Source organism: Gastrolobium bilobum, unplaced genomic scaffold (genome assembly GCF_033153095.1).
Source record: "Gastrolobium bilobum isolate Gb01-03AN ecotype WA unplaced genomic scaffold, APGP_CSIRO_Gbil_v1 utg21577, whole genome shotgun sequence".
Taxonomy (NCBI): Eukaryota; Viridiplantae; Streptophyta; class Magnoliopsida; order Fabales; family Fabaceae; genus Gastrolobium; species Gastrolobium bilobum.
Genome location: NW_026899549.1, coordinates 54,129 through 80,706, shown reverse-complemented (window position 1 = coordinate 80,706; position 26,578 = coordinate 54,129). Strand labels below are relative to the sequence as shown.

The 26,578-nt window shown below is 33.7% G+C and overlaps 1 protein-coding gene across 4 annotated transcripts; it reads left to right on the top strand.

Annotated features, from left to right (window-relative positions):
• Positions 1-359: 359 nt before the first annotated feature.
• LOC133291354 (mannan endo-1,4-beta-mannosidase 7-like) lies at positions 360-17,170 on the top strand. 4 transcript variants are annotated; one of them, XM_061489606.1, is made up of 3 exons: positions 360-783; positions 1,040-1,234; positions 17,002-17,170. In XM_061489606.1, exons 1-3 carry the CDS (start codon positions 451-453, stop codon positions 17,032-17,034), a joined length of 561 nt encoding a protein of 186 aa, XP_061345590.1. In that variant the 5' UTR covers positions 360-450; the 3' UTR covers positions 17,035-17,170. The 4 variants fall into 4 exon arrangements, with proteins under 4 accessions (XP_061345590.1, XP_061345587.1, XP_061345589.1 ...); XM_061489603.1 differs by having other exon boundaries at positions 16,992-17,170; XM_061489605.1 differs by lacking the exon at positions 17,002-17,170 and adding an exon at positions 15,910-16,016.
• The last annotated feature ends 9,408 nt before the right edge of the window (positions 17,171-26,578 follow it).

Sequence of the window (26,578 nt, the reverse complement as noted above, 5' to 3'; positions counted from 1 at the left end):
GAGATAAATATATTTTCTTATACTCACAACTCACATGTATAAAAGAGAAGAAAGAGAATAGAGAAGAGAAAAAAAATATAAATTGGTCCCACCACTCAATATCTGAATGTAAAAAAATGAGTTTATTTTATATTAAATGAGAAATTAATTTTCCATATATATTTTACTATCAAACATAAAGACACTTACCGTTATAAACTACAAATGGTTCTTATATTGAAAAATATTTTCGATGTTCCAAGATAATAAAGTATTCGGTACTTTTTATTTATTAAATATAACAAAAAATAATATTTTTATCTTTATATTTATTTCTACTCATATTCCACGTCTTTTTATTTTTGGGCAAAGAATATGTCCTCAAGAGAAAATAGAAAATAAGCTCCTTATATTGGCTTCAGTGCGTTTTAGAAGTTGAAACATCCTACACTGCATTAAGAGGAGCGCAGAATGATGAAGCATCGTTTTTTTCTGGTCTTTTTAGTTCTCTATACTATACTAGAACATGGGATTTTGCTCCAATTAGTAGAAGGAGATGATGGGTTTGTGAAAGCAAGAGGAGTGCAGCTTATGTTGAATGGTAGTCCCTACTATGCTAATGGTTTTAATGCCTATTGGCTAATGTATGTGGCCTCTGATCCATCTCAGAGAAACAAGGTGTCATCTGCTTTTCAAGAGGCAACAAACCATGGACTTAACATAGCCAGAACATGGGCTTTCAGTGATGGTGGATATAAACCCCTACAATACTCTCCTGGATCCTACAATGAGGACATGTTCCAGGTTAGTCTTCATCACCATTTCTTCAATCTTTAATGCAGTACTTAATAATGTTAAAGAAATATAATATAGGTATGTAATTTAATATAAAATAATAAAAATTTCTTCTCTTAATAATTTTATATTATATTTTTCTAACCGTGCACTTCAATTTGTTTATTTGTTTGCATTATTTTTTTTTTGTCTAGTTGCTGTGCTGTGCACTCTTATTTGTTTGATTTGTGTTACGTACTCTGCTTTCTTTAATTCATAATTGAAGGGGTTGGACTTCGTAATATCTGAAGCCAGAAGATATGGTCTCAAGCTGGTGTTAAGTTTGGTGAATAATTATAATAACTTAGGAGGAAAGAAACAATATGTGGACTGGGCAAGGAGTCAGGGCCAGTCTGTAAATTCTGAAGATGATTTCTTCACAAACCCTGTAGTGAAGGGATACTACAAAAACCACATTAAGGTAAAATTTGATTTATAGCTTTTTATTTTGTTTTCTTTATTGTCATCCTGCCACAATTAATTTGGTTTTATATTATGCTCTTTTGTCCTTGTTCGAGGATTGAGAGAAAAGAAAGGGAGGGAAGTAAGGTTATGAAGTTTCTAGTGTAAATATGTTTTGAAAGTATATTTACTGTAAGATTATTCAGTCAATAATAATCATGGTATATTCTGTTAAATTAAAAATAAATATATTTTTACTTATTTATTTTAAAGATAAACAGTAAGATGTAAGATGAGCCTAACCAGCTTTTGTGGTTGATGTTGCTCTGAGCTTAAAAGTTTGCCACCTAATAGCTGCCAAGAAATTAATGACATTTGCACAATTTTCACCATGAATGCTCCACACATGCAGTCTGCTACCTCAGCTACTCCTCCTGACAACGATATGTCACAAGCATTTTCCAATTTAAAAAGGTCTATATATATGTTAAAAATCAAGCAACTCTATATAATAGTAATTCATTTGTATTTCTTCTACCTCAATAGAGGTCATTATATACATAGTATCAGAGTTACAAATCAGTCATAAATCATGATACAAATCAGCCATAAATCAACGAAAAAATTACAAATAATCAGGAAATTAAAACTCATAAAATCTCTCCACATAATTCCTACAATCTTTACATGTAACGAATTCTCTTTAATTGCTACATAAATTGGTCAATCAAATCAGAAATTAAATCTTTTCAATTATAAAAAATATACAACTCAACACTCCCCCTCAAGTTGGAGCATAGATGTCAATCATGTTCAACTTGTCAATTGCACCTTGAAAAACTCTTCTGGAAACAGCTTTAGTAAGTGTATCAACTAATTGATCTTCTGACTTAACAAATGGCAACTGTATAATTTTCTGAACTAGCTTCTCCTTGATAAAATATCGGTCAATCTCCACATGTTTGGTTCGGTCATGTTGCACAGGATTATTTGCTATTCCAATGGCAGCCTTGTTATCACAATGGAGATTCATTAGTTTGTCATAACAAATTTCCAAGTCTTTTAATACGCTGTTAACCCACAATAGCTCACATACTCCTTGATCCATACCTCGAAATTCAGCTTCTGCACTTGATCTTGTTACTACTTTCTGTTTCTTGCTTTTCCAAGTAACTAAATTATCTTCCACGAAGGTGAAATAGCCTGATATGTGGAATGCCTTGTTGTTTTATCTCCAGCCCCATCAGAGTTAGTGTAACCTTCAACACCTGTGACATCATTTTTTGAGAACAAAAATCAATCACACTTTTTTTTGAGATGGGGTCCCTATATCAGCACAAAAGCAATCACAGGTCGTTAAGTGAAGCTCGCAGCTTAGCACTTGAAGGTCGATATACTATCAGTAGGTCGGTCCAAAGCAGAAACAAGAAAATGCATAAAATAGAGAGATGGAGAAGAAAACACAAGTTTTAACATGAAAAACCTCCTATAATGCAGATGAGTAAAAATCACGGGACCTATTCTAGAAAATCTTCCATTATGATAATAATGGGATTAAAAAGATTCAAGCTTCCCCAGTCACACTGGAGGTATATTCAAACTTCACCATCAAATGGTACTTACAAAGTTCTTCTCTAAATATGTCACTCTCTCAAACTTCTCTTCGGAGGATTTTCTCACACAAAATCTCTCTCTCTCTAACCTTTTACAAAGATTTTCGTATCTTTATATAATGAGGTGAAACCTTTCACCTTCTTCTAGAATCTTCATCATAGAAGAGGTAGGTAGCATTTATTGGAGCGGTTATTCAGACATTGAGTCATGCATAAATAAATGTAGCGTATGCTTAACCACCAAATATCAATGGAAGAACACACTCCATCAAATCTTCCCTTCCAACTTTAATGCGTCGGGTCCAACAACCCGACATCTTGATAGCAATCTTCAAACTTCCTTGCTAACATCGACTTTGTCATCATATCGAACTAATTCAGGTTAGTGTACAGTTTGATAAGTTCAAGCTTTTTTTCCTCTAACATATCCTGGATCCAGTGTTGCCTCACTTCTATATGTTTAGTACGGGAGTGATAAGTCGAGTTCTTTGCCAAGTGAATTGCACTTTGATTTTCACACTTCAACTCGTACTTTTCTTGTTCACGGTCGAGTTCAAAGAGGAATTTTTTCATCCACGTCATCCCCTTACATACTAATGTTGCAATAGGTATTTGGCATTGGTCATCGAAAGTGCCACATATTTCTCAAGTTTTGATTGCCAAGAGATAGCTCCTCCTGCAAATGTCATCAAAAACCCATCATCGACTTTCTTGAGTCAACATCTCCCCCTAAATCAGCATTTGTAAAGTCTTCCAGCTCAGTCTTACCTTCTCCAAATCAGAGGCATAGATTTGTTGTTCCTTTAGGATACTTGAAGATCCATTTGACACCTTCCCAGTGTTTTTTGCAGGGATTTGACAAATACCGGCTCACCATCCTAACTGAACATACCATTATGTACATCAAGCTTCTGACAACGGACTTGTACAGGATTTTTAACATTTCATCATTTTCTTAATAAGAGCTCTTATATTGTCTCTGGCTTAATTTTATATTTTAGCTAGAGGGATGCTTATTGTCTTGGCTTGATCCGTGCTAAATTTATTCAAAATTTTCTCAATGTATTTTTCTTGGAAAAGTCGTAATACTTTTCAATGAAAGAATCTTATAATTTTAATTCCTAATATCTACTTTGAGGGCTAGGGTCCTTCATTGAGAAGGACATGCTCAACGCCTTCTTCAAGGCGATATCTTGGACTTGTCTTTCCCTACAATAAGCATATCGTCAACTACAGTCGACATATGGAAATGATCATAAGATGCTTTATGTCATTTCCATACTTTATTTGAATTTCTCCTTCAAGGGGTCTTGATGGTGATAGATTCATGAGGTCGACTACAGTCCTGATGGCCTATCCCCATAAAGAATTTTGTAACCCAGTAATGGATAATATACTCCAAATTATTTCCTCGATAGTCTGGTTCACCCTCCCTCTTAGCTACTTCATTTAATTGAGATGTCTTTGGGGGCATCTTCTCCAATCTGATTCCTGCCGCTCAACAATAAGCATCGAAAAGCGGCAATATTCTCTCTTATTCGCAAATTAAACTACTTTCAGCTTCTTGTCAATCTCTCGTTCTACCATAGCGTAGAATTCTTTAAAGGCTTGAAGTATCTGATCTTTGGAACACAACAAATAAACCCACAGCTTTTAGGAGTGGTCGTCAATAAAGGAAAGAAAGTATTGAGCCTTATTGTGTGTTCTTTTCGACATGGAACAGACATCGTGTAGTCGAGTCAAGAATATATGTGCGCTGTATAGGCTAATTTAGTCTTACTAATGAAACCTGGTGGTGCTACTTTCCAGCAAGGTAGTGCATACAGCTCTCCAATTTATGCCCTTTTAACCCAATCAAGAGTCCTTTCCTGTTCAGAATTTAAAGTTGTTTTTTGCTCATGTGGCTGAGATGCTTGTGCGAAACTCCATGTTATGTCCATCATATATAGCGTTGGCTTCTCCACTGTTCATTTTTCCTTCCATTACATATAAGGATCCTTCTTTCTTGCCTCAAGCAACCAGCAAGTTCCATTTTGCCAGCTTCCATCTTCCTGCACCAAAATAATTTACTAACCCGACATCATCTAGCAGCTTTCCTACCGAGATTAGGTTGAGGCGTATGTCTCACCTCTTTCAGTACATTTGACAACTGGTATTCATGGTCAAGGTCATATCACCAACCCCAACAAGCTTACTGGTGACATAGTTTTCCACCTTCACAACTCTGAAGTCACCACTTCTATAGGAAGAGAAAAGCACTTGTGTGGAGTGACATAGAATGAGGCACTTGAATCAACAATCCAGGCATAAACATCATAAGCAACATTTAGAAAATTATCCTTACCTAGGAGGAAGACCTCGACATCAGTGTGCTCTTGTCTTATTTCTTCTTGGGCTCTATCTAGTCCGGCTTGACATTGCCGCTCTTCTGGTCTTTCTTCAGATTCTGACAATCTGCCTTCTTGTGTGCAGGTTTCCCACAATATAAGCAAGTTAGCTCATAGTTCAGCCTAGACCGGTCTCTACATTTATCTCGACCTTAACTCTTACTTTTCCCCGAAGTCAAACTTTCCCTTGTTCTCAGCAACGTTCCCCTCGGACGTGCTGAATACGCCTTGCTTTCTTCTTCTGGGCTCCTCATCGAAGAGGTTGACAGTCACAATGTCCATTGTCAATCTTGGCTTTGGAGCCAAGTTGCTCAAAATCACTACCAGAGTATCCCAATTTTCTTACAGCAAACTAAGGAGTAGCATAGCTTATAATTAATCATCTATTTTCATCTCGACTTTAGCTAGCTGATTCACAACACCTTTGTAAGCATTGAGATTTTCTATTATGCTCACGTCTTCCTTATATTCGAGCTTCACAAGTCAGCATACTAAATACACTTTGTTCCAAGGAGTTTTCTTCTATATCGTAGACTCCAACTTTGTCGATAATTCGTGGGCGTTGGTCAACTGCAGCACATGCTCAAATAGGATTTTTATCAATATACTATTCGTATCATGGTTGTCTCCTTTCTATTCAATTTCTTTCATTCTTACCTTCATGAATCTTAGCACTGAGGATTGATACCACTGTTAGGATAGGGTCCTTCAATCAGTGAGGAAGCAATCACAGGTCGTCAAGTGGAGCTCATAGCTCAGCACTTGGAGGTCGGTCTACTATCAGCAAGTCATCCAAGAAAATGCAAAAAATAAAGAGATGGAGCAGAGAACATAACAAGTTTTAACGTGGAAAACATCTTTTATTGCCGAGGAGTAAAAACCATGGGATCTAGTCTAGGAAATCTTCCACTAGTCACATTAGAGGTATATTCAAACTTCATGATTAATGGTGGTTATAAAGTTCTTCTCTAAAGAGGTCAGTCTTTTAAACTTTTCTTTAGAGGATTTTCTCATACAAAGTCTTTCTCTCTCTTTCTCAACTTTTACAAAGGTTTTCATATCTTTATATAGGTGATACGAATCCTTTCACCTTCTTTTAGAATCTTCATCATTTATGAGGTAGTTAGCATTTATTTGGGTGATTATTCATACATTGAGCCATGCACCAATAAATGTAGTTCATGCTCAGCCACCAAGCATTAATAGAGGAATACATTCCAACACATCCAATGACACAAAAGTGGTAGTAAAGTGTGTGTGTGTGTGTCTATATATATATATATATATATATATATATATATATATATATAGGAAAAAATATTTCTGCAGTTATTGCAGATAAGTTATCTGCATTTATTCCCAAAACGACGTCATTTTGATATTGAAATCTTAAAAAATTATAAATATAAAGACTATTATAACCCTAAAATAAATTAAAATTACAAAAACACCAAGATTTTTGCCCCAAAACAACGTCGTATTGGGTTTACTGCAGATAACTTATCTGCAGTAACTGCAGAAAAAGCGAACCCATATATATATATATATATTGAAAGCTGATTATCATACTTTTTTTCTTTTTAGGTTTTGATTAAACAAATAGTTATTTTATTTTAATTATGACTAGAATAAGTTATCAATTATAACAAAATGTATAGTAAAATTCCATAATACTTTTCAATATGTTTCCCTTAAACAATTACAAAATACTTTCTTAACATTGAGCTTCAATGAGTGATAACTAGTGACTAATTTGAGGCTTACTAATACAGGGTAACTAATTCATATATAGAAAAACATTGTCTAGTTTGAGCCTTCCAGAATTAAAAATAAACTCAATCGCTAAGATAATATATAATCTTTACAGTTAATCATAAATATTGACTGTTATATATGATTTGAATATTTTATTTCTTATTTGATTCATAAATACATTATTAAGATTAGAATATAAACTCATGTGACGTTTTTAAATAGTTATATGACTTCAAGTAGAAACGATGATTCAAGCCCTCTAATGTGTATAATTAGCTGAATATATAGTTTTATCTATATTCTTTATGCATGTTGTTGTTGTAACTATATTCTAAATGGAGCGATACTCTGCTTCAGTTCTTGATCTAGCAACTATATTATGCTTCTTACTTTTCTAGGAAACCAAGTTTCCTCCAACGAATACTCAAGTAGTAGATCTCCTATTAGTAGGACAACCGGCCAATTAGCATCAGAGTATCCGACAACTCTAACACGACCTTTATCTTCATATTCAAGGCATTTTCCTGGAGATGCCTTGATATACTTGAGAATACGAATGATGACATTTCAGTGTTCTTGACATGGGGAATTAAGAAACTGACTTACCATACTAACTGCAAATAAAATGTCAAGCCGCGTGACTGCGAGGTAGTTTAGTTTTCCAACCAATCTTCTATACCTTACAAGATCTAAAAAAGGTTCCCCCTGATTCGATAGAAGCTTGACACTTGGATCCATAGGGGTATCAATAGACTTAGAATTTAACAATGTAGTCTCTTTAAGAATATCCAGAGTATATTTCCTCTGAGATATCACAATTCCATCTTTAGATTGGGCCATCTTGATTCTAAGAAATATCAAAGTTTTCCAAGATCCCATGATTATCACTGACTATGATGATAATATCATCAACATACACTACCAAGTAGATAGACCAGGAAGCTGAATGATGATAAAAGAGAGAATGATCAGCCTCACTCCGAGTCATACCAAATTATTGAACAACACTGCTTCTGTCAAATCAAGCTCGTGGAGATTACTTAGACCATATAGAGACTTGCGAAAACGACAAACAAGTCCTGACTCTCCCTAAGCAACAAACCCAAAAGGTTGCTCCATATAAACTTCCTTCGCAAGATCACCATAAAGAAAAGCATTCTTAATATCAAGTTGATAGAGAGGTCAATGGTGGATAGCAGCCATGGAATAAAGAGGCGAAAAGAAGACATCTTCCCCACAGGGAAAAAATGTTTCCCCATAATCTAGTCCAAACACCTGATTGAAACCTTTTGCCACCAAATGGGTTTTAAGACGTTCCACTTTTCCATCGGGATGAACCTTAACAGTATAAATCCAGCGGCACCCAACAACAGATTTCCCCGATGAAAGAGGGACCAGATGTCATGTGTCCTTGTGCTGAAGAGCACTAATTTCATCAATCATAGCTTGTCTCCATCCGAAATATGAAAGTGTTTCACTTGCAGTCTTAGCAATAGAAACAGAAGACAAAGAAGAAAGGCATGCAAAATATGATGGAGAAAGACGATGCTAACTAATGTTAGATGAATACCTGACTGGAGGACAAACATCACATGTACCTTTACGGGGAGCAATGGAAAGGTTAATAGCCAAAGGTGGGAGCAAAGTCGGGGGGAGGAGATGCAGTCGAATGTAAGCCAACAGAAACATCGAGAGAAACCGAAAGTAGGGAAACAAGTTGAAACTCATAAGGAAAAGAGGTGACCGAAGCAGATTTAGACATCAGGATCAGGAAAAGTAGAAGGTATTTAAAGGAGCCAACGTAATATAATCAAAGTCCACAGGAGTAGTAGTGGAGCCAAAAAAATAGGACTGATTCGAAGAAGGAAACATCTGTTGAGATAAAGTATCGACGTAGAGTCGAAGAGTAACAACAGTAACCCTTTTGAGAACGAGGATAACCCAGAAAAACACATTTATGAGACTTTGGAGCTAGTTTGCCCAAGTCGGGACCGAGATGATGAACAAAGCACGTAGAACCAAAGACATATGGGGTATAAGGATATAAAGGTTGAAGAGGGAACAAAACAGAGTGAGGTACTTGGTGATGAAGAATAGAAGAGGGCATGCGATTGATAAGATAACATGCGGCAAGAACAACATCACCCCAAAACTTGTAGGGAACATTGCCATTAATTAACAAGGCACGAGTAGTCTCAACAAGGTGATGATTCTTAATCTCGGCTACACCATTTTGTTGAGGTGTATGAGGATAAGATGTTTAATGAAGAATGTCATGAGAAGAAAAGAATTGCTGAAATTGATGAGATAAGTACTCATATGCATTATCACTACAAAATTTACAAATAGGAATAACAAACTAAGTTTCGATTTTATTATAAAATAACTGAAAAATAGAAGAAGAAATACTCATAACGATTTTTCATTAAAAATAACCAAGTACATATGGAATAATCATTAATAAATATAACAAATACTTAAACCCTAAAGAAGAAGGATGATGACTAAATCCCAAATATCATAATGGACCGAAGAAAAAGGAGAAAATGACGACTCGGGAACGTAGTACGAATATGTTTCGCAAACTAACAAAACTCACAATGTAAACTAGATAGAGACGATAAATGAGGAACCATCTTCTGAAGCTTGGTAAGACTTGGATGACCCAAACGAGCATAGATAGTGAGGGAAGAATCCACAGTATAGCAGAATGAAGAAGGAGGGAAATTTTTATAGAGACCATGAGACTCACAACCTCTAGTAATGACCTTCCCCAAACTCCAATCTTGCAAAATGACAGAAGTTTTAGTAAAGAAAATCATACAATCAATGGATTTTGTCAAACGACTAATGGAAATTAAGTTAAAAGAGGAATCAAGAACATAGATAACATGATCTAGAGATAAACTGGTGAAGAGAAGAACCATGTCGATCACATAAGATTGACCAAAATTCCATTGACCATAGTAATAGTAAGGAAGGAACCAATGGTATAAAGAGAGGTGAATAAAGACTTATTACCAAAAAATAATCAGAAGCCCCAAAATAAAGAGTCAAAGGGCCTAGAATTGTAACTGAGAGATCCCAGCAAAAGAATTACCAGATAGACCAATGGCGGCAGTAGAACCATATGTTTGCTTCTCAGACCACCAAGTCAAAAATTCATTAAGAAAAGTTGCAGAAAGTTATGAGGCAGAAGGAAACCCTGGATCAGGAGCAATAGAATGAGCCTAAGCAACATGAGCAGTCCGAGGAGGTTGATATGGCTTGCCATGGAGCTTCCAACAGTGGTCAACAGTATGATTGGTCTAACAACAATGGGAGCAGAGTAACCGACCCTTAGGAAGCAAGGGCAGAAGAGTAAGAAGGGTCAACTGGAGAGACATTGGGCATAACATGTGTTGATGCTGTAGAGGCTTAGGTTGAATCCTAAGCATAATGGACATCATAGACCCTGGTGTAGGAACAATAGCAAACCTCAAAATCTAATCCTGATTGGCGGACAAATATGGAGAGAGTCAACAACATAAAAAGAGTATTATGTCGTTCCCGTTCCTTAGCAACATTACCAGTAAAAGGAAGGAGTTCATTGAGATCATGAATTAAACTTTGAGCTTCCCCAAATACTCAGACATGGGACAATCAAAATTATAAGGAGAAAAAGTAGACATTAACTTTTGCACACACCATAGACTCAATGTGTATCATTGGTGTAGAAGGCCTTTTCTTGACGCCAAAGATCCTCACAAGTATTTGCAGGCCGAAAAATTTGCTTAATGGAAGGATAAAGAATGCACTTGATGAGACTGCACAACTGAGCTTCAATCATTTTTCATCATGTGCACTCATCAGCCATAATAGATTCAGTCTGAGTAGTGAGATAAGACATATAATTCTGCCCAGCCAACCAAAGTTACAGATCTGAAGACCAAGAATCATAGTTCGAGCCATCCAATTTATCCACAGTAACCTATGCAAGGATATAATTGGTAAAAATTGGAGGATTTGACTTGGGGCTTGTCAGAGACTCATAAATAAAATAGACAGGAGTAGAATCCATAATCACCAAAAAAAGACCAAAAAATCTGAAATGACATGTCACAAAACTAACTGGAAGAAGTGGGATCTGTGTGTCACCAATAACGAATTTGAAACACCAAAACAAGTCAATATCTAGAACCATCTTGGAGAAGGGAGAAAAATCCATCAGTTGTTGTCAGAAAGGAGCCGCCACGCGTCGACCAATCGAAGGGAGGGCAGATGAATGATCTTATTGGAACGCTACCTTGACAGGAAGAACCGTATGATTGAGACGAGCACAACAATAGGTGGTTCACTTGAAAAAGCCACCAAACGGTGGTGGTCAACAACGTAGGAGCGACAGTCAACAAGTTTCTAATGGCGATTCATGAAGAGAAAGGGCTGGCAACAATGCAGAGACAACCCAAGACAAAAGAGACGTCCGGAAAATGACAAGGAGACAATATCCGGAAAAAATTTGAAAAGACAATGAACAGTGGTTCACCGGTGAAAATAAACGGATCAAGGTTCCTCTTGTTAGGCTATAGATACTATTTGGAGAAAAAATAGATGAAAGTAACATTGGAATAAATCCATGTATAGCACAGTAGAGGTTATGTTATATATAAAATTGCTGGATACATACAACCTGAAATACATGATGTGGGACTAAATCTATTTTACTTCTACTATATGTATATGGGTTTTATAAGAGTTGTGTTGTAGGAAAAATGATTGTGTAATGTTATAGAGATTCGTTTTGAGTGCTGTAGTTTTTTTCTTTTCTTTTTTCTTCAAAAAGTGTAGGCCCCACAAAATGTTGTGTGTGTAGGAAACTATGTTGTGTCATGTTAAATGACAAATGCAAATCCCTATGTATATACAACACATCTCGGCCTAAAAAATTAATATATTGTTATTTTAATAAAAAATTACAAAAATATAGTTGTTTTGAGCTAATTTACGGATCTATTGCACTCAATTTTGTCCAATTTAGGCTAAAGCAGTCTTGCCCAGTTTGGGCGAAATACCTGCAAGAGTCTCATCTAATGTAGGCGAAACAAGTCTCACCCCATTTGGACGAGACTCAAGACACTAATATATTAATTTTTTCCCTCAAATCCCCTATATCACATGACTATACATTACAATTTTCTTTGCTTTTAATTGTGGCTCATTTCTTCAACATTTTTTTATTTCTTCCTTTGACCACCAAACTGCTACTTAGACTCTGACTTGAAGACCAATCAATTATCAAACTTTCTCTCTCTATAATTGAAAATATATAATATCAAACTAGCTTGGTATTTATTTTGGTTTCACATGGATGAAATTGAAGTTCCTCAATATTTCATATGCCCAATATCTCTATAAATCATGAAAGATCCTGTTACTGTTATAGTAGGAATAACATATGACCGAGACACATTGGCTATTCTCAAAACAGAACACAATATGCCCAATTACGAAACAAGCTTTCCCAAGAGACTCTGACTTAACCCCTAATGACACCCTTCGACATTTGATTCAAACTTGGTGCACCCAAAATGCTTTACTTGGCATTGATTGAATTCCAACCCCTAAACCACCTCTTAACAAGATACAAGTCCTTAAGCTTCTCAAAAACCTCACAGTCACAGACACCAATTTGAAGATCAAGAGTCTCAGAAAATTTGAGTTGCTTGCTGCAGAGAACGAGAGGAATAAGAAGTATTTGCTAGAGGCAAGTGTTCCAAAAGCCATGATCTTTTTCATAGTGGGTGGTTGTTTTAAAAAAGTCAAATTCATGAGGGTCTTTAAGAAGCTCTAAGTTTATTGCAGTTTGTTAAGGTTCCTACAGAGGAAGGGAACCTGCTTTTAGCAGAAAACGATCAAATTTTGGATTCTCTAACATGGGTTTTGGGTTGTGAAATGCAAAATTCCATTGCTATGAAATTTCATGCGGTTTTAGTCCTCAAAAGGATCATCCAAAAGGGTGACCCTAGTGTTCTTGAGAGACTGAAAATTGAGTTCTTTGATACGATTGTGAAGATTCTACAAAATGGGGTTACCCAATAAAGGATGAATGTTGCTCTGCATGTGTTGTTTTGTGCTTGTCCTTGGGGAAGAAATAGGATCAAATTAATATTCATATAGGGTCCTTGAGTCTAACCCAAATGGGGCGAGACTTGTTTAGCCTAAATTAGGCGAGACTCCTAAATTAAGGTATTTCATCCAAACTGAGCGATATTACTTTCACTTAAATTGGGCGAAACTAAGTGTAATAGATTCATAAATTGATTCAAAACAACTATATTTTCCTAATTTTTAAAAAAAATAATAATATATTAATTTTTTTGCCAACATATTTCACCTAAAAGTCCAAGCTGTTAGAGATGAAGGCCACTGTAATGATATATATATGTGTGCGTGGGGGGTGGGGGGCAAGATATTCATACACTTGTGTAAGAATAATAAATCTTACACCAAATCTTGATAATTGATTTGCTTGCATCTAACGGCTCAAATATCTAATAAATCAGAACCGTTAGATATAAAAAAGATCAACAATCAAGATTGAGAGTATAACTTATAGTGATGTAAAATAATCCTAACACTATATATATATATATATATATATATATATATATATATATATATATATATTTATCTTATGTTACATAAGATAAACAAGCTTCCTACACACACAAAGTGGAGGTGGGTTCCACTTATAATTTTATTTCTATAACATGATATAACCATTTTCCTACGACATAAGATAAATATAACCCACACACACACACACATATATATATATATATATATATAACAAATACTTTCTTTTTCCTTACGAGAATATTTTTATTTGGGGTATTAAACAGCCTTTCTCATAGGTCTTTTCTAGCAGACTCAAATATATAACACACAGTGGTCACTTAATTACTAAGGTTAAATTTGTGTCGAATTTAAGCCATTAAATTTTATAACTGTAATACAATGCATGAAGTCAACGAATTACGGTAATTAAAGTAGCTCCGAAGACTTACTTCGTGGGGACAACGTACTGTGGGTATGTTTGTTTAACCAATTTTGCAACTCGTCAATATTAGCCTCGTATGCACGGCTCGAACAGGAATATGTGAGCAAGACAGAGATCCTCTCGTCGACGAATTGGCCTTGATCGAGTAATGGGGACTCATTTCCTGCCAATTTATGAATACGACTTCAGCATATGTATGAAAATTTCTTTGATTAGTTCACACTATCGTTCCCATATGTTTATATAAAAATGTACATTTAAGGGCTATCTAGGTAATATCGCAGCGATTCACAAATTAAAGATATTTCGTTATTTGCAAAGGGACAAGTTATATTTATAATTTTTTTTTTTAGAAACTCTTACAAATTACACTATTTTTACTCGGGAGAAGATAACATGTTCTCGTTCTCCCAATAGAAGATAACGTGTTTTACCAGTAGAAGATAACGTAATTTGTAAAAATTTATAAAAAAAATTTGTAAACGAATCCTTTCCCATTTGCAAAACTGAACTATTACAGAGGTGTTAAGTCTATATATGTATGAACTCAGAATTCAGAAACAAGAACTGCAACTGCTAAACTACTAATTCCCCAAACCAACTTGAATACAAGAGAAACTAACTTAACACATTATAAACAGAAAGCTAACTGATTCACTAACAAGCCCACTGCGTTAGTTTCTTTCATGATTAGTTGCACTTCTTGGAGCATGAATAGAAAATGCTCGTGGTGGGTGAGGTGCAGTATTATTTGTTTTGCATGCCATCGTTGCACGTGAGAAGGAAGCGTGTGATAGCGGTGATAGGCTTGTGACCCTGACTTAACATATTATTTGTTTTGCATGGATCTGATATAAATCGGTCATTACTCTTTTGGCAACATGCAGATCAACAAGAAGTGGTCCACGTAAAATTATGCCAGGTAGTGGAAATTATTATTAGTTGATTTGAGAGATTTTTCAAGGTATTCCTGGGTTAAGAGAGACTTCTTCTAATGTACTGCTGAAGGTGTGTGTTGGACATGATTTTGGTTTGGTTGTTAGAGAAATTTAATATAAAAAATTATTAATATGATCATATTATTTGATAATTTAAGTTTTTGGGTCGAACTGATATTTTATATGGTATCAAAGCTATTGACTGAGTAGTAGTAGTTATGTCAATCCTTATCACTCTCGTTCTATTAATAAATAATTAAATATTAAGAATTATCTTAACAAATATAGTGAGCCTCTATGTTATCCACCCTTTAAATCCTATAAGCTCTTGTGACCATTAATATGACCTACATTCAACAACTTAAATTTTGTATTAAATTAACTTTTTACATCAATACTATATATTCAAAGTGGTAACTGCTTGATAAGGATTTCACAAAATGTCGGATATAAGCGTTAATAATTAATTAACATACCGGAGAATTTTATGGTTTTGTTTTTGAGAAAAGTTATACTTACAACTTTTTTTTTACAACCTCTTACAACTATATCTTAACATCGTTGATTTTCGTCAATCAACGGTTATGATTTTCGCAAATTAAACTCATTCTTTAATTATTAATTCACAATAAATGATAACTGTTTATTGGCGGAAATCAACGGTGTTAAGATATGGTTGTAAGACGTTGTAAAAAAAAAGTTGTAAGTGTAACCTTCCTCGTTGTTCTTTTTTCTTGAAAATACTCAATAATTAATCATTTAATTACGTGTTTTAAACTAAAACAGAGTGTAGAATCATTTTGACAGTTCAATATACATTCCAGGGGATAATGGGAGTTATCAGTTTAAGATTGATATTAATTACTCTTTAGAACTTTGTAATATATTTAGAAGTCAAGTGTGAATTTGAAGGATTGCCAGAAAAAGAAAAAAAAGTGTGAATTAATAAGCATATACCCCAGGGTTCTTGGAGTCAAAAGTCACATGGAAAACACCGGTGCACCCTTTAATGGCTTCGTTAAAGCTTCCCTCTTCGGCAGTTAAAGCCTTCCACAGAGACATGTTGGTGTTTGTACCTGGCATTTCCAGCAAATGCTTCTTCTTCTAGCTTCATGTTAGTGCAATATGCATGCATATAATATATTTTGTTATTACATTAAACAGGTCAATTTAGGCATTATTTCATGAAAAATGAAGCAAGAATTGGACCTGGCATGGGTTGCGTAGGGTGGCTCGAACCCTATATTATGATCCAATGAAACAGTAGCCCCTGTAACGCAAAACGGTTTCGGACCCGAACCTATATTCTCTCATCTATTTGACTTTGGCTTGAAAATGGAATGAAAAACAATGTGTGGGTGCTTTTGTCTAGGGTTTTGTACTAACGATAAGACTCGTAAGAGGAAATGAGAAGAGGACTACGAATGCGTTTGGTAGGATTTAGTTACCCCAGCAAATACATATTCTATCCTACATATGGATATTAATTGCAGTGTGACAGCGATATTAATTGTGTTGTCACAGCTTTTTAAAAGTCTGACTTAAAAACTTTTTAAGGAATAAATTCAACAAGAATGTTTTAGTAGCAGATGTTACTTCTAAAAATACTCAAAGATAATGTATACAGATATTTTATTCATATATTTAAACTTGCTTTGCTATGTTAAGTTGAATATTTATATTTTGTCAATATTTTTATCAAGGTCAGGATCATTTTACACCAGTGTAAGTTACACTCTTAATCTTGTCCGTTGATCCCACTTATATCTAAGGGATCTAATTTTTTAATAATGTGAGCCATTGGATACAAGTGGATCAATGGTCAAGATCGAGTGTAAGACTTCTAACTCTTACACCGGTGTAAGAATATCCTGCCCCTTTTATCAATGAAAATAAATATTTAGTATGTTTAAATCATTTAATTGCTAAATTTTTTTAGCATTCCTTAATTGCTAAAATTAAATTTTCTATCTTTTAATAATTAGTTCATCATAAAAATATATATTAAAAAACTATATTTTTCTATCTAACTAACTTGTTGTAGTTGGGCGTAGGTGTGCACTATGGCCTCGTCGCTCAACACGTGACCATCGGCGGGTTAAGGAATTCAGCGTTAGTTAGCTGATTGACTGCTAGTTTAGGGGCTGACTTGTTGCTGTATTATTTTCTTTCCATTGTGTATAAGGATTGTAGTAAATAATTTTAATATTTCTTACATATGTAAAAGTATGTGAAATTTATATTTTTTTTTCTTCTTTTCAAATGGCACCATATATGTCCTACATATTTTTATGTCTGTATAGAAGATAATTTTATTTTCTACAATATAAGAAATATTAATCTCTATATATATATATATATATATATATATATATATATATATGTGTGTGGAAAATGATATATAATGTCACTGTATATAAGGTTTGGTGCTGTCAAAAAATTATAAGTATGTATTACGTGTAGTACATAGTATATTTTAAAAAATAATTATGTAAAAATTCATATACTACCCGCAGTACATAGTTAATTTCTGAAATACACTATGTAGTACTCGTAATACATAATTTGTTTTTAGAAAATTCTTAAGTACAACCACTGTTCATCCGCATTATCCACATACACATATATATATATACACACATATATATTATGGGAAAATCAATTGTCATGTTGCTGGAAACAAGTTTGCTCTCCCTTTGAAAGCAGTGCTTTCTGTTTTTTTTTTATGTGGGCCCACATCTCACTCTGCTCGAACAAAATAGTTGGTCCTGTAACATGATTGATTCATTCCCCGTATACCAATGACTATATTTTCAGAATATTTCCAACTTTAACGAGATCATTAATGAGTATTGAAAATTGTTTAGCACTTCTCTGTTTGAGAAAAGAGGGATTTCACTGTATATAAGGTGAATTAGTGAATTAGTGATAAAAAAGGGTTTTTTTTTTTTTCCATTCTAAGATTACAATAAACTACGAATTTTAACCAAAAAATTTTACATATCAATACTTTCTTAACATCGAGGATCGATGAGTGGTCACTATTGACTAATTTGATGCTTTCATCCACCTTAACAAAAGGTCACCTTAACACAAGGTATATATATAGTTCATATATCGAAAAATATAGTCTTGTTTTAGCATTCCAGGATTATAAATAAACTTAACTGTTAATATAAAATCTTTACAGCTAATTACAAATATTAAATGTTATTTATCATTTGAAAATTTCATTTCTTAATGAATTCATACATACACGATTGAGACTAGACGGATACACATGCCGGATATCTAAAGGGACTTCATAACCCTCTTCTAAAAAGCCCAAGCCCATAAGATGGTGTTTGGTTGGGAGCTTTTCAGTAGATATCTATCTTTCTTAAGTATGGCTGCTTTTAGAAACACCATTTTTTTTCAACGTTTTTCACCAAAATTCCATCTATCCAATTTATCTGGATTTATGAGAAACATAGATATCCGCACTGTTTAGAAACCCGATTTGAAGGTGGGATTTTTCGGAAAACCGGTTATCTGGCTTTTAATGCACTGTTGATTTCATAAAGTTACCTAATTTTCCCAGTAAAATCTTTCCCCACCAAACAACTTTTTTTTACATTTTTCTACCTATCTCACTTTATTTATCTTTCCAATCATTTCTCTATCTATTTCATTTCTCTATTATTCCAAAAAAATTTCCTGAACCAAACGCCCCCTAAGGGAAGACTTTGATCCAAGTCAAATGCTGAGGAAATCTTCTCTATAAATACACAAGCGCACCTCTAGTTATACATTTTTGAAACCCTAATCTCTCATATACATATTGTGCATAGGGTTGGCAAAACGGGCCAACCCGACCCAACCCGTGTTCAATCCAAAAAAAAATGAGCTGGGTTAGGGTTGGCTCGAAAAATAAACGAGCAAGAAAATTCAACCTAACCCGACCCGAGCAGGATTAGGGTTGGCTCAAAAAAAATGGAGAAAAATAAAATTTCATTGGCTCGCGGGTTGGCCTCTTCGTCGCCTTTCTTCCTCTGTGATACCTAAATGAAGAGTAAGCAATATTTTGTAACTATAATAAGAAAAGCACCAATAGTTGCACATTTAGAAGCAACCACAAAGCGTAGTTATCAATAACTATCACAGAGCGGCCAATATCCGTTCACCATCGCGGCCGCTATTCTTCATAGATAAAAATCTCCTATTTACCGACCCTGTTTTGTGGGATACTGAAGCCATCTTTTGGAGGTTTTTTTGCAATTTCCCCTTGTTTTACATCAAAAGCCCTACGTGTTTCTAATTCAAGACTAAACAAACCTTTAATTCACCCTAAACCCAAAATTTCTACATCTAGTAATCGACAGCAGCACGCGACCCATTTTTCTTTCTTTGTTTCATTAATTTTTATTCATTTATATTTTAAAACAAAACGTAACCCGCGAGCCAACCCGTTTGACCTGCGGGTTGGCTCAGTTTTTTTCGAGCAGAAATAAGTCGGGCTGACTCGAGTTACTAGCTCATTTTCCCTAACCCAACCCGGCTCATTTTAGGCGGGTTACGACGGGTTGGCTCATTTTTTCCAACCCTAATTGTGCACACACACCATCACCCTTTAGCTTCAAGCCTCATCATCCTTGCATCCAGATATCTGTCACCTGTTATCACATTTCGTAGTTTTCGAGAAATTAATTAAGGGTGTTTTGGTAAAATTCATATAATAAAAAAATAAATAAAATTATGAAAATATCCTTCATTAATTCAAATCGACATAATTTTGGGGGTCACTGGCGATAACTTATCTCTAGTGTCTGAAAAAATACTTTACCTATATATATATATATATATATATATATATGGGAAATTATTGTCTCATTTTACATGGATAACTATCTCATGCTCCTCTCACATAAAAAGTCATGCCACCACATTTTTTCTTTTTTCTTTTTCTAATGGGTGGTGGGCCCACCACATCATATTTCTATGGTAGGAGATACTTATTGTAAGAACCCGCATCGTTAAATTAAGAATTTAATTAATTAATTATGAGCTTAAGTGGATAAGTTTCATAATTGACCTTGAATAATTATGAGAGGGCTTAAATAATTATATTAAGTGATTAAAAATGTTGAAAGTCATTTTTCTGACGAAAAGTGTATATACCGATTCTGCCTCACTGTATAAATGCGTACTGATGAAGTATCCCAGAAAATTATAATAAGTATATGAATATTCCTAGAATAATAATTAGGACTGGAATATCAAGTTTGAAGTCAAAATAACGAGAACTGATGTCAGAACTAATACCGTGCGTGAAAACGCGTACCCGAAAAGTGTTGCGAAAAATAAAAATAAAAATATGACAAACTTTAGAAAAATGGCTAGGTTCAGAATATGAAGTTTGAGATCAAAAATGATAAACGTAGCTATTAATGCTAATATTGTGCGATTACACTTAAGTGGGCTCAAAGCCCTAGGTCATTTCCTATTATCTACATCAGTTTTTGACTATTGGTGGCTGCCACCTTCTTCCCTCTTCAGAAAACTTGGGTTTTTCCTTCATTTTTCACCAAAGACTCCATTTTTCTTCATGAAAACCTTCCTCCATCATAGTGTAGGTTTGTAGCACACATTGGGGAAGTGGTGAGTGTGTTCTTGTGAGCTTGAGGGTCTGTTCCCTGAGCATTTGGGCACTGACTTCTTGGGGTTTTTGTTGTGGAAATCTATTCTTGTCATTTGAGGCTTCAAGGTGCCATTTTGGTTGAGAAAGGACCAAGCTTTGATCATCCATTTTCGTGGCATTGTGTAATCTGATTTTTGGGACTGTTTTGGGAGCTCCAAGAGCATATCTTTCTAATGTTTTTTAGACTCCATAGGTACACCATGATCATTCCTCTTTAAATACATGATTTTAACTTGTTTTAGTCACTAAAAGAGGGGACTTTGATTAACTAAGTTAAGAGTTGTTAATCTATGCATGTTTAGTGTTTTCGAACTTCTGTTTTTGAGAAAAACCGAACCTTGGATCATTGGGAGCCATTCCCACCTCGGATTATACAGAATTTTTCTGCAGAAAATCTGCTCTACACGCGTGGGAATCGATTCCTTCTTGTTGGGAATCGATTTCCAAGTGCAGGAATCGATTCCCAAACATGGGGAATCGATTCCTACCCGTGACAACAACGACCTAGTTTAATAAAATCGCGATATCTAGAGATAAAGAGCTCCAAATTGAGTGATATTTGGACCTAAGTAAAGCTAAAACATAGGGCTACAATACTGTAAAATTTCATAGCCATTGGATAAGTGAATTGGTCTTAGTATTAGTTTGAATTTGCGACTTGATTGTTGGAAATTCAGTTTGCAGCAGTTACTTTGCGAAAAAAATAACCGGAGTTATACAACTCCGATTGACACATAAAGTATATCGTTGGAAATATTAAGATGTCTAGTTTAGCATAGTAAAATCTTAGAATATTTCATAAAGAGATGAAATTGCAGTCTTGAAAATGGTAAAGATAACTTAGTGCTTGTGGCTTCGGAAAGAGCTCGCAGTAAGCGAAACAAAAAAGAAATAATGTTCGTTTTAAATCTGAAAAGCTATGATATGTTTATTGATAGTATGAATGTTATGAAAACAGATCTGTGACCTTGCTGAAAACTGTTATTACTTGTGACCTTTTGGAGACCGAGTCGTGAGGGAGGGTTTAGCTTGCGAGGTAAGCTTCCGTGTCCTCAGTTTAGCCATTGTTGGTTCCACCATACCCCATGGGAGAATGGTTATTATGCATGATGTGTTTTCTTGTTTGGATATTTGAAATGTTGTTGAGCTGTTATGTGCAAGTGCCTTATGATATGCATGTGTTGTTCCACCTAGACGGTAAGCCTGAGTATGTAGGAGACATACAATTAGGTGATTCTGTGGGTGGGTGCAAGTGGTGTCTTGCACTGATTGTAGGTAATAGACGTATGTAAATCCTGCATTTCTTTGGCCAGTAGAATAGTTGACACACATGACATGATTATCTGCTGCATTGCACTGATTTTAGAACTTATACTGTTTTAATGTTTTTAGAACTTATATTGCACATGTAAGTGAGCTTGGGGTGGAGAGATCCTTGAGGATCCTTTGTCTTACTGAGATTTCTGTTTAGAGATCTCACCCCACGTTTGAGGCACATTTTCAGGTTCAGGTAACTCGGGGGTTGATACCTCAGGCGACAGGAGGCCGAAGCTGAGTTGAGATTTATGCTTTATGATGATGTGCTGGATTCTGACATGCTTTACATATATTATCATGTTATTTGATGTGAGACTCTATTGGGCTTTGTTGCCATATTTGGTGAGCATGGGGGTTGTCCATGCCACATTGACTTTACTTTGTTGTTTTATATTCGAGTTGTATAATGTATCAGGATTATGGTCCGGACTGCGTGTTGTAGTTCCGTGATTTAGATACTCACTTATTTATATATGAAGTTATTTAGTGTATTTAGTTTTTAATGTAATTTACATACATGCAATGTTTTATGAAAAATGATTAAGTAACCAACTTGGTTAATGTTAATGACGTCATAATTAAAAGTAAAAAGTTTATTTCGCATTTTTATTAAACGCTGCTTAATATGATGATATGATAACAAATCAGGTATACACGGGGTGTTACACTTATCTCCAACAATATAAGCGAAATAAAACCAATGATATTAAAACTGGCCTGGTCATTGACCCGGTCGAGATACTGGGTCACTGGCTCAACCAGTAGGTCACTGGTTGAACCGCATGACCTATTAATTTTATGCAATTCTATAATTTATATTAAAAAATTATAAACATACTCAAATATATAAAAAAAATGATACAAATTTCAAATATTTTAACATAAAAAATAATAAATCACACATTATTACCCAATAAAGGATCAAACAAAAATATAATGATCGTGATACGGGGCTTCAGGTTCAGTACTAAATGACATCTCTAATTATCAATCAAATCAAAATTTCTTGCATAGTGTATAATTGAGATAATATAAGTGTTGTAGGTACATAACTTATGTAAGCCAATAAGACAAAAATACTCAAATATGTCCATTATGATTTTTTTTTTTTAAAAAATTGGAAATTTTTTTTGGGACTGTGCCGGGTCACCAATTTTCACGAAAACTGGCTAGGTCGCACCGATTCTGATGCATGGCTGGTCCGTTGCTTCATCCAGACCGGTTATATCACCGGTTTACCAGTTTTTGAGTCGATCCGGCCAGTCCGATTTTATTAACATTGAATAAAACCCTATATATATATATATATATATATATATATATATATATATATATATATATATATATATATATATATATATATATATATATATATATATATATATATATATATATATATATAAACGCAATGTTTGGCAAAATGCAATTAAAAATTAGCACAACATATTTAAAAAATATTAAAAGCAATTATTACAGTAAATAAAAAAATATAAAACGTGTTCATAACCATAATGCATTATCAAATAAGGCATCACTTAAAAATAAAATTGTCATTCCAAAATTGTGGCATAACATATCTTCAAGTGGAAATAAGTCAAATAACCCAGATTCCTATTACTTTTACTCTATTAATATCTATTACAACAGTTTTATAGCAAATATATGCATGTAGTTTTTTCTCCTTTTGGAATGCATTAGTGTTGTAAAACGATTTGGTCCATGACATGACCGTCAATTATTTCGAAGAATATACATGTACAACCACACTCATAAATCATGGTTTTATTTTTATTTCGTCATATATTTCACGTGGGACAAGGTGGTAAAGAAAGTTCAAATAGACCAACAGATACAATATTGAGAAAATAGAAAAAGGAAAAAATGTGTATTTTTTTAAAGGATATACATTTATATCTTTTTAAGTGAGATAAAAGAATAAACTTGGGAAAGAGAGAGTGGAAGAAAAAATTTATAATTTAAAATTTAAAAAAACACACTATATTCATCTAAACGGACCATCCTTTTAAATGACAAACAATAAACCCATAGAAAAATTGTCGAATTCCCTATGGTCGAGAATAGTATATAACTTGACCATGACTAGAAAATCTTATTCCGATGAAGAAAACGTGTTTTTATAAACACAAATAAATTATGCAAATTGTTTTAAAATTGTTGGTAAAAAAAAATGTCAAAATAATCTTGAGAGATAATATGTGTTTAAGAAATTGCTACTACAAAGCAATTAAAGATGAATAATTTTATAAAGGGTTTAGTGAGTGTCCTTTTAAAGGACGCAAGTTATGTTCTTTTAGCAGTTTTAATTACGCATTCCGGAGAATGCATAGTTATAATATTAAGGTTTTATTTTTTCTCTTTTCAGAAGCTGTTAGCTGGCGTAGAAAGTGAATTTTTTTTTAATATTATATTTATACATTTTTGAAAATGCATAGTTAAAAACAGTTAAAAAGATATCAGTTTATATCTTTTAAAATGACACTCCTTTTTTTATATAAAATATAAGAATATAATTAATTATTTAGAATTGAATGTAAATGGAAGAACACAAGAGCATAAAGGGGGTCTTGAGAATTCAGGAATCATGCGAGCGAAATTGTATTGATAACATGTTATGAAACAAAAGATAATTAGAAGAAAGTAACAAATGGTAGGAAGAAGAAAGTAGAGATAAGAGAGAAATGATTTCTTATTCATATATTTATATGTCTCATGTACATGCGTTGATTTATAAGCTTTGAATACTTACAATTGAATGAAAAGAATTGATTATTTCCGGAAGATACAATTTGAAATAATATCTTTTATGGACATCCAAATAGTTATATTATTTATAACAAATGCATTTTTTTTTCTACTTTTTTGTAAGTTGATGTACACTTTAGTCTGCAAATCATGACAGTTACGCAGTTCTTTACAAATCAAAGCCTTGTATTGTCAGTAGATAGGGTTTGATATAGCCTTACTTTTTTACCAGTTTGTAGGTCAATGAGCCCATTGGGTTGTAACTATAGGCCCTCTCACGGTTAGAAAAAAAAAAAAATACAGCTTAATGGTAATCTTAAATTCTTAATTATTTAGAAAGAAAAAAAAACACTAAAAAGGTAATTTCAAGAAATTTTAAAAGTATTAAATTCACATGATTATGACCCTGCCATTAATCACACACTTACAACCATATTAATCATTTAAATTTGAAATAAAAACGAGATGCAACATGTCTCTACTCTTACAGCCACGCTTAGCTTTTATGTGTTCTCTATTGTTTAATATTTTGGCTCATATTGCTTATCTTTCCATCCTTGCTAAATAAAAAATCTATCCCATCCATGTATGGGGAGTAGGGGTAATCATGGAATAGACATTATTAATTAAATTTTAAAATTTTAAAAATTAAAATTAAAAAAGAATATTTAACAATAAATTATATTAATTACAAAGTATTATCATATTACATAAAAACGTTTAAATGTAAGTAAAAATAATTATAATTTTTTATTATTTGTTTAAAAAAAGTCAACAATTATAATATATTATCCGAACTTTGGATTTGATTAGGTCAACCAAACCTAACTCAAAAACTCATAAATCTAATCTTTAAGACCCTAATCCGATCAAATTAATTGCAAGTCAAAAGGTGTAATCAGACAAAGCCACAAAGACAAAGGCTAGATCCCAGTTCTTTATTAGCCAGAAGCTAAGTGCATTTTCACGGGTATTGTTACAGGCAGAATAGATTATCTCATGTCTTATTTTAATATGATAGTGTTAAGTTATAAATTTCATTCGTTTATTTATAAATTAGCGGTCAACAATTAAAATGATAATTATACTTTTTATTTTATAAATTATGTCATTAAAATTATAATTATTAATCCAAAAATAAATAACTGAATTTTTTCATGTAACATAATCATGTTAAAATAAGAAATAAAATAATCTATTCCTATGATATATACATTGGTGAATACAAAAAAAATTATTTATGTCTGTACACATAGTGATGGGGTATGGGGCCGCGCCTCCAAAATTTTTCTTTTTAAAAAATTTTAAATGCATTAAAAAACAAAAGAATATAAACCTATGAAGCACCGGCACTTCAAAAATCCTGATGTGTCGTGTTCGACACTTTCTGACACTCACCGAAACTCCGACATTTTCCGATACTCCAATACTCGTTGCAAAGACTCAAAAAAGGTACAAAGGTTACGTTGTGTTGCATTTTGAGTTCTAGCTATTAGATTCGTTAGATTATGATTACGATTTTATTGAGTTTAATATAAACATTTTGGATATATTATTTTTCTTTACAAAATTGATGGGTATTATAAGTTTAGCTTTATTTTTTATTAAATTATTGAATACTAAATATAATATACACCACATAAATTAAAAATATTATATAATATCAAAACGTGTCCTAACGTGTCGAAAATTAATATTTTTTAGAATTAACGTGTCGGAGTGTCGTGTCGTTTCGTATCCCGTGTCCCGTATCGGTGTCGGTGCAACATAGATATAAACAATAAAACTTCAACTAAACATAAAATAATAATAATCAAGAGTCAATTAAGCTAGCTATTACAATAGAACGATTACAAAAGTATTATTTGATTCTT

Coding starts and splice junctions, on each gene's coding strand:
- LOC133291354 (XM_061489603.1), top strand. CDS start 451: ATGATGAAGCATCGTTTTTTTCTGGTCTTTTTAGTTCTCTATACTATA. Junction 784..1,039: donor ACAATGAGGACATGTTCCAG/GTTAGTCTTCAT, acceptor TCATAATTGAAG/GGGTTGGACTTCGTAATATC. Junction 1,235..16,991: donor ACTACAAAAACCACATTAAG/GTAAAATTTGAT, acceptor AACTTGTTGTAG/TTGGGCGTAGGTGTGCACTA.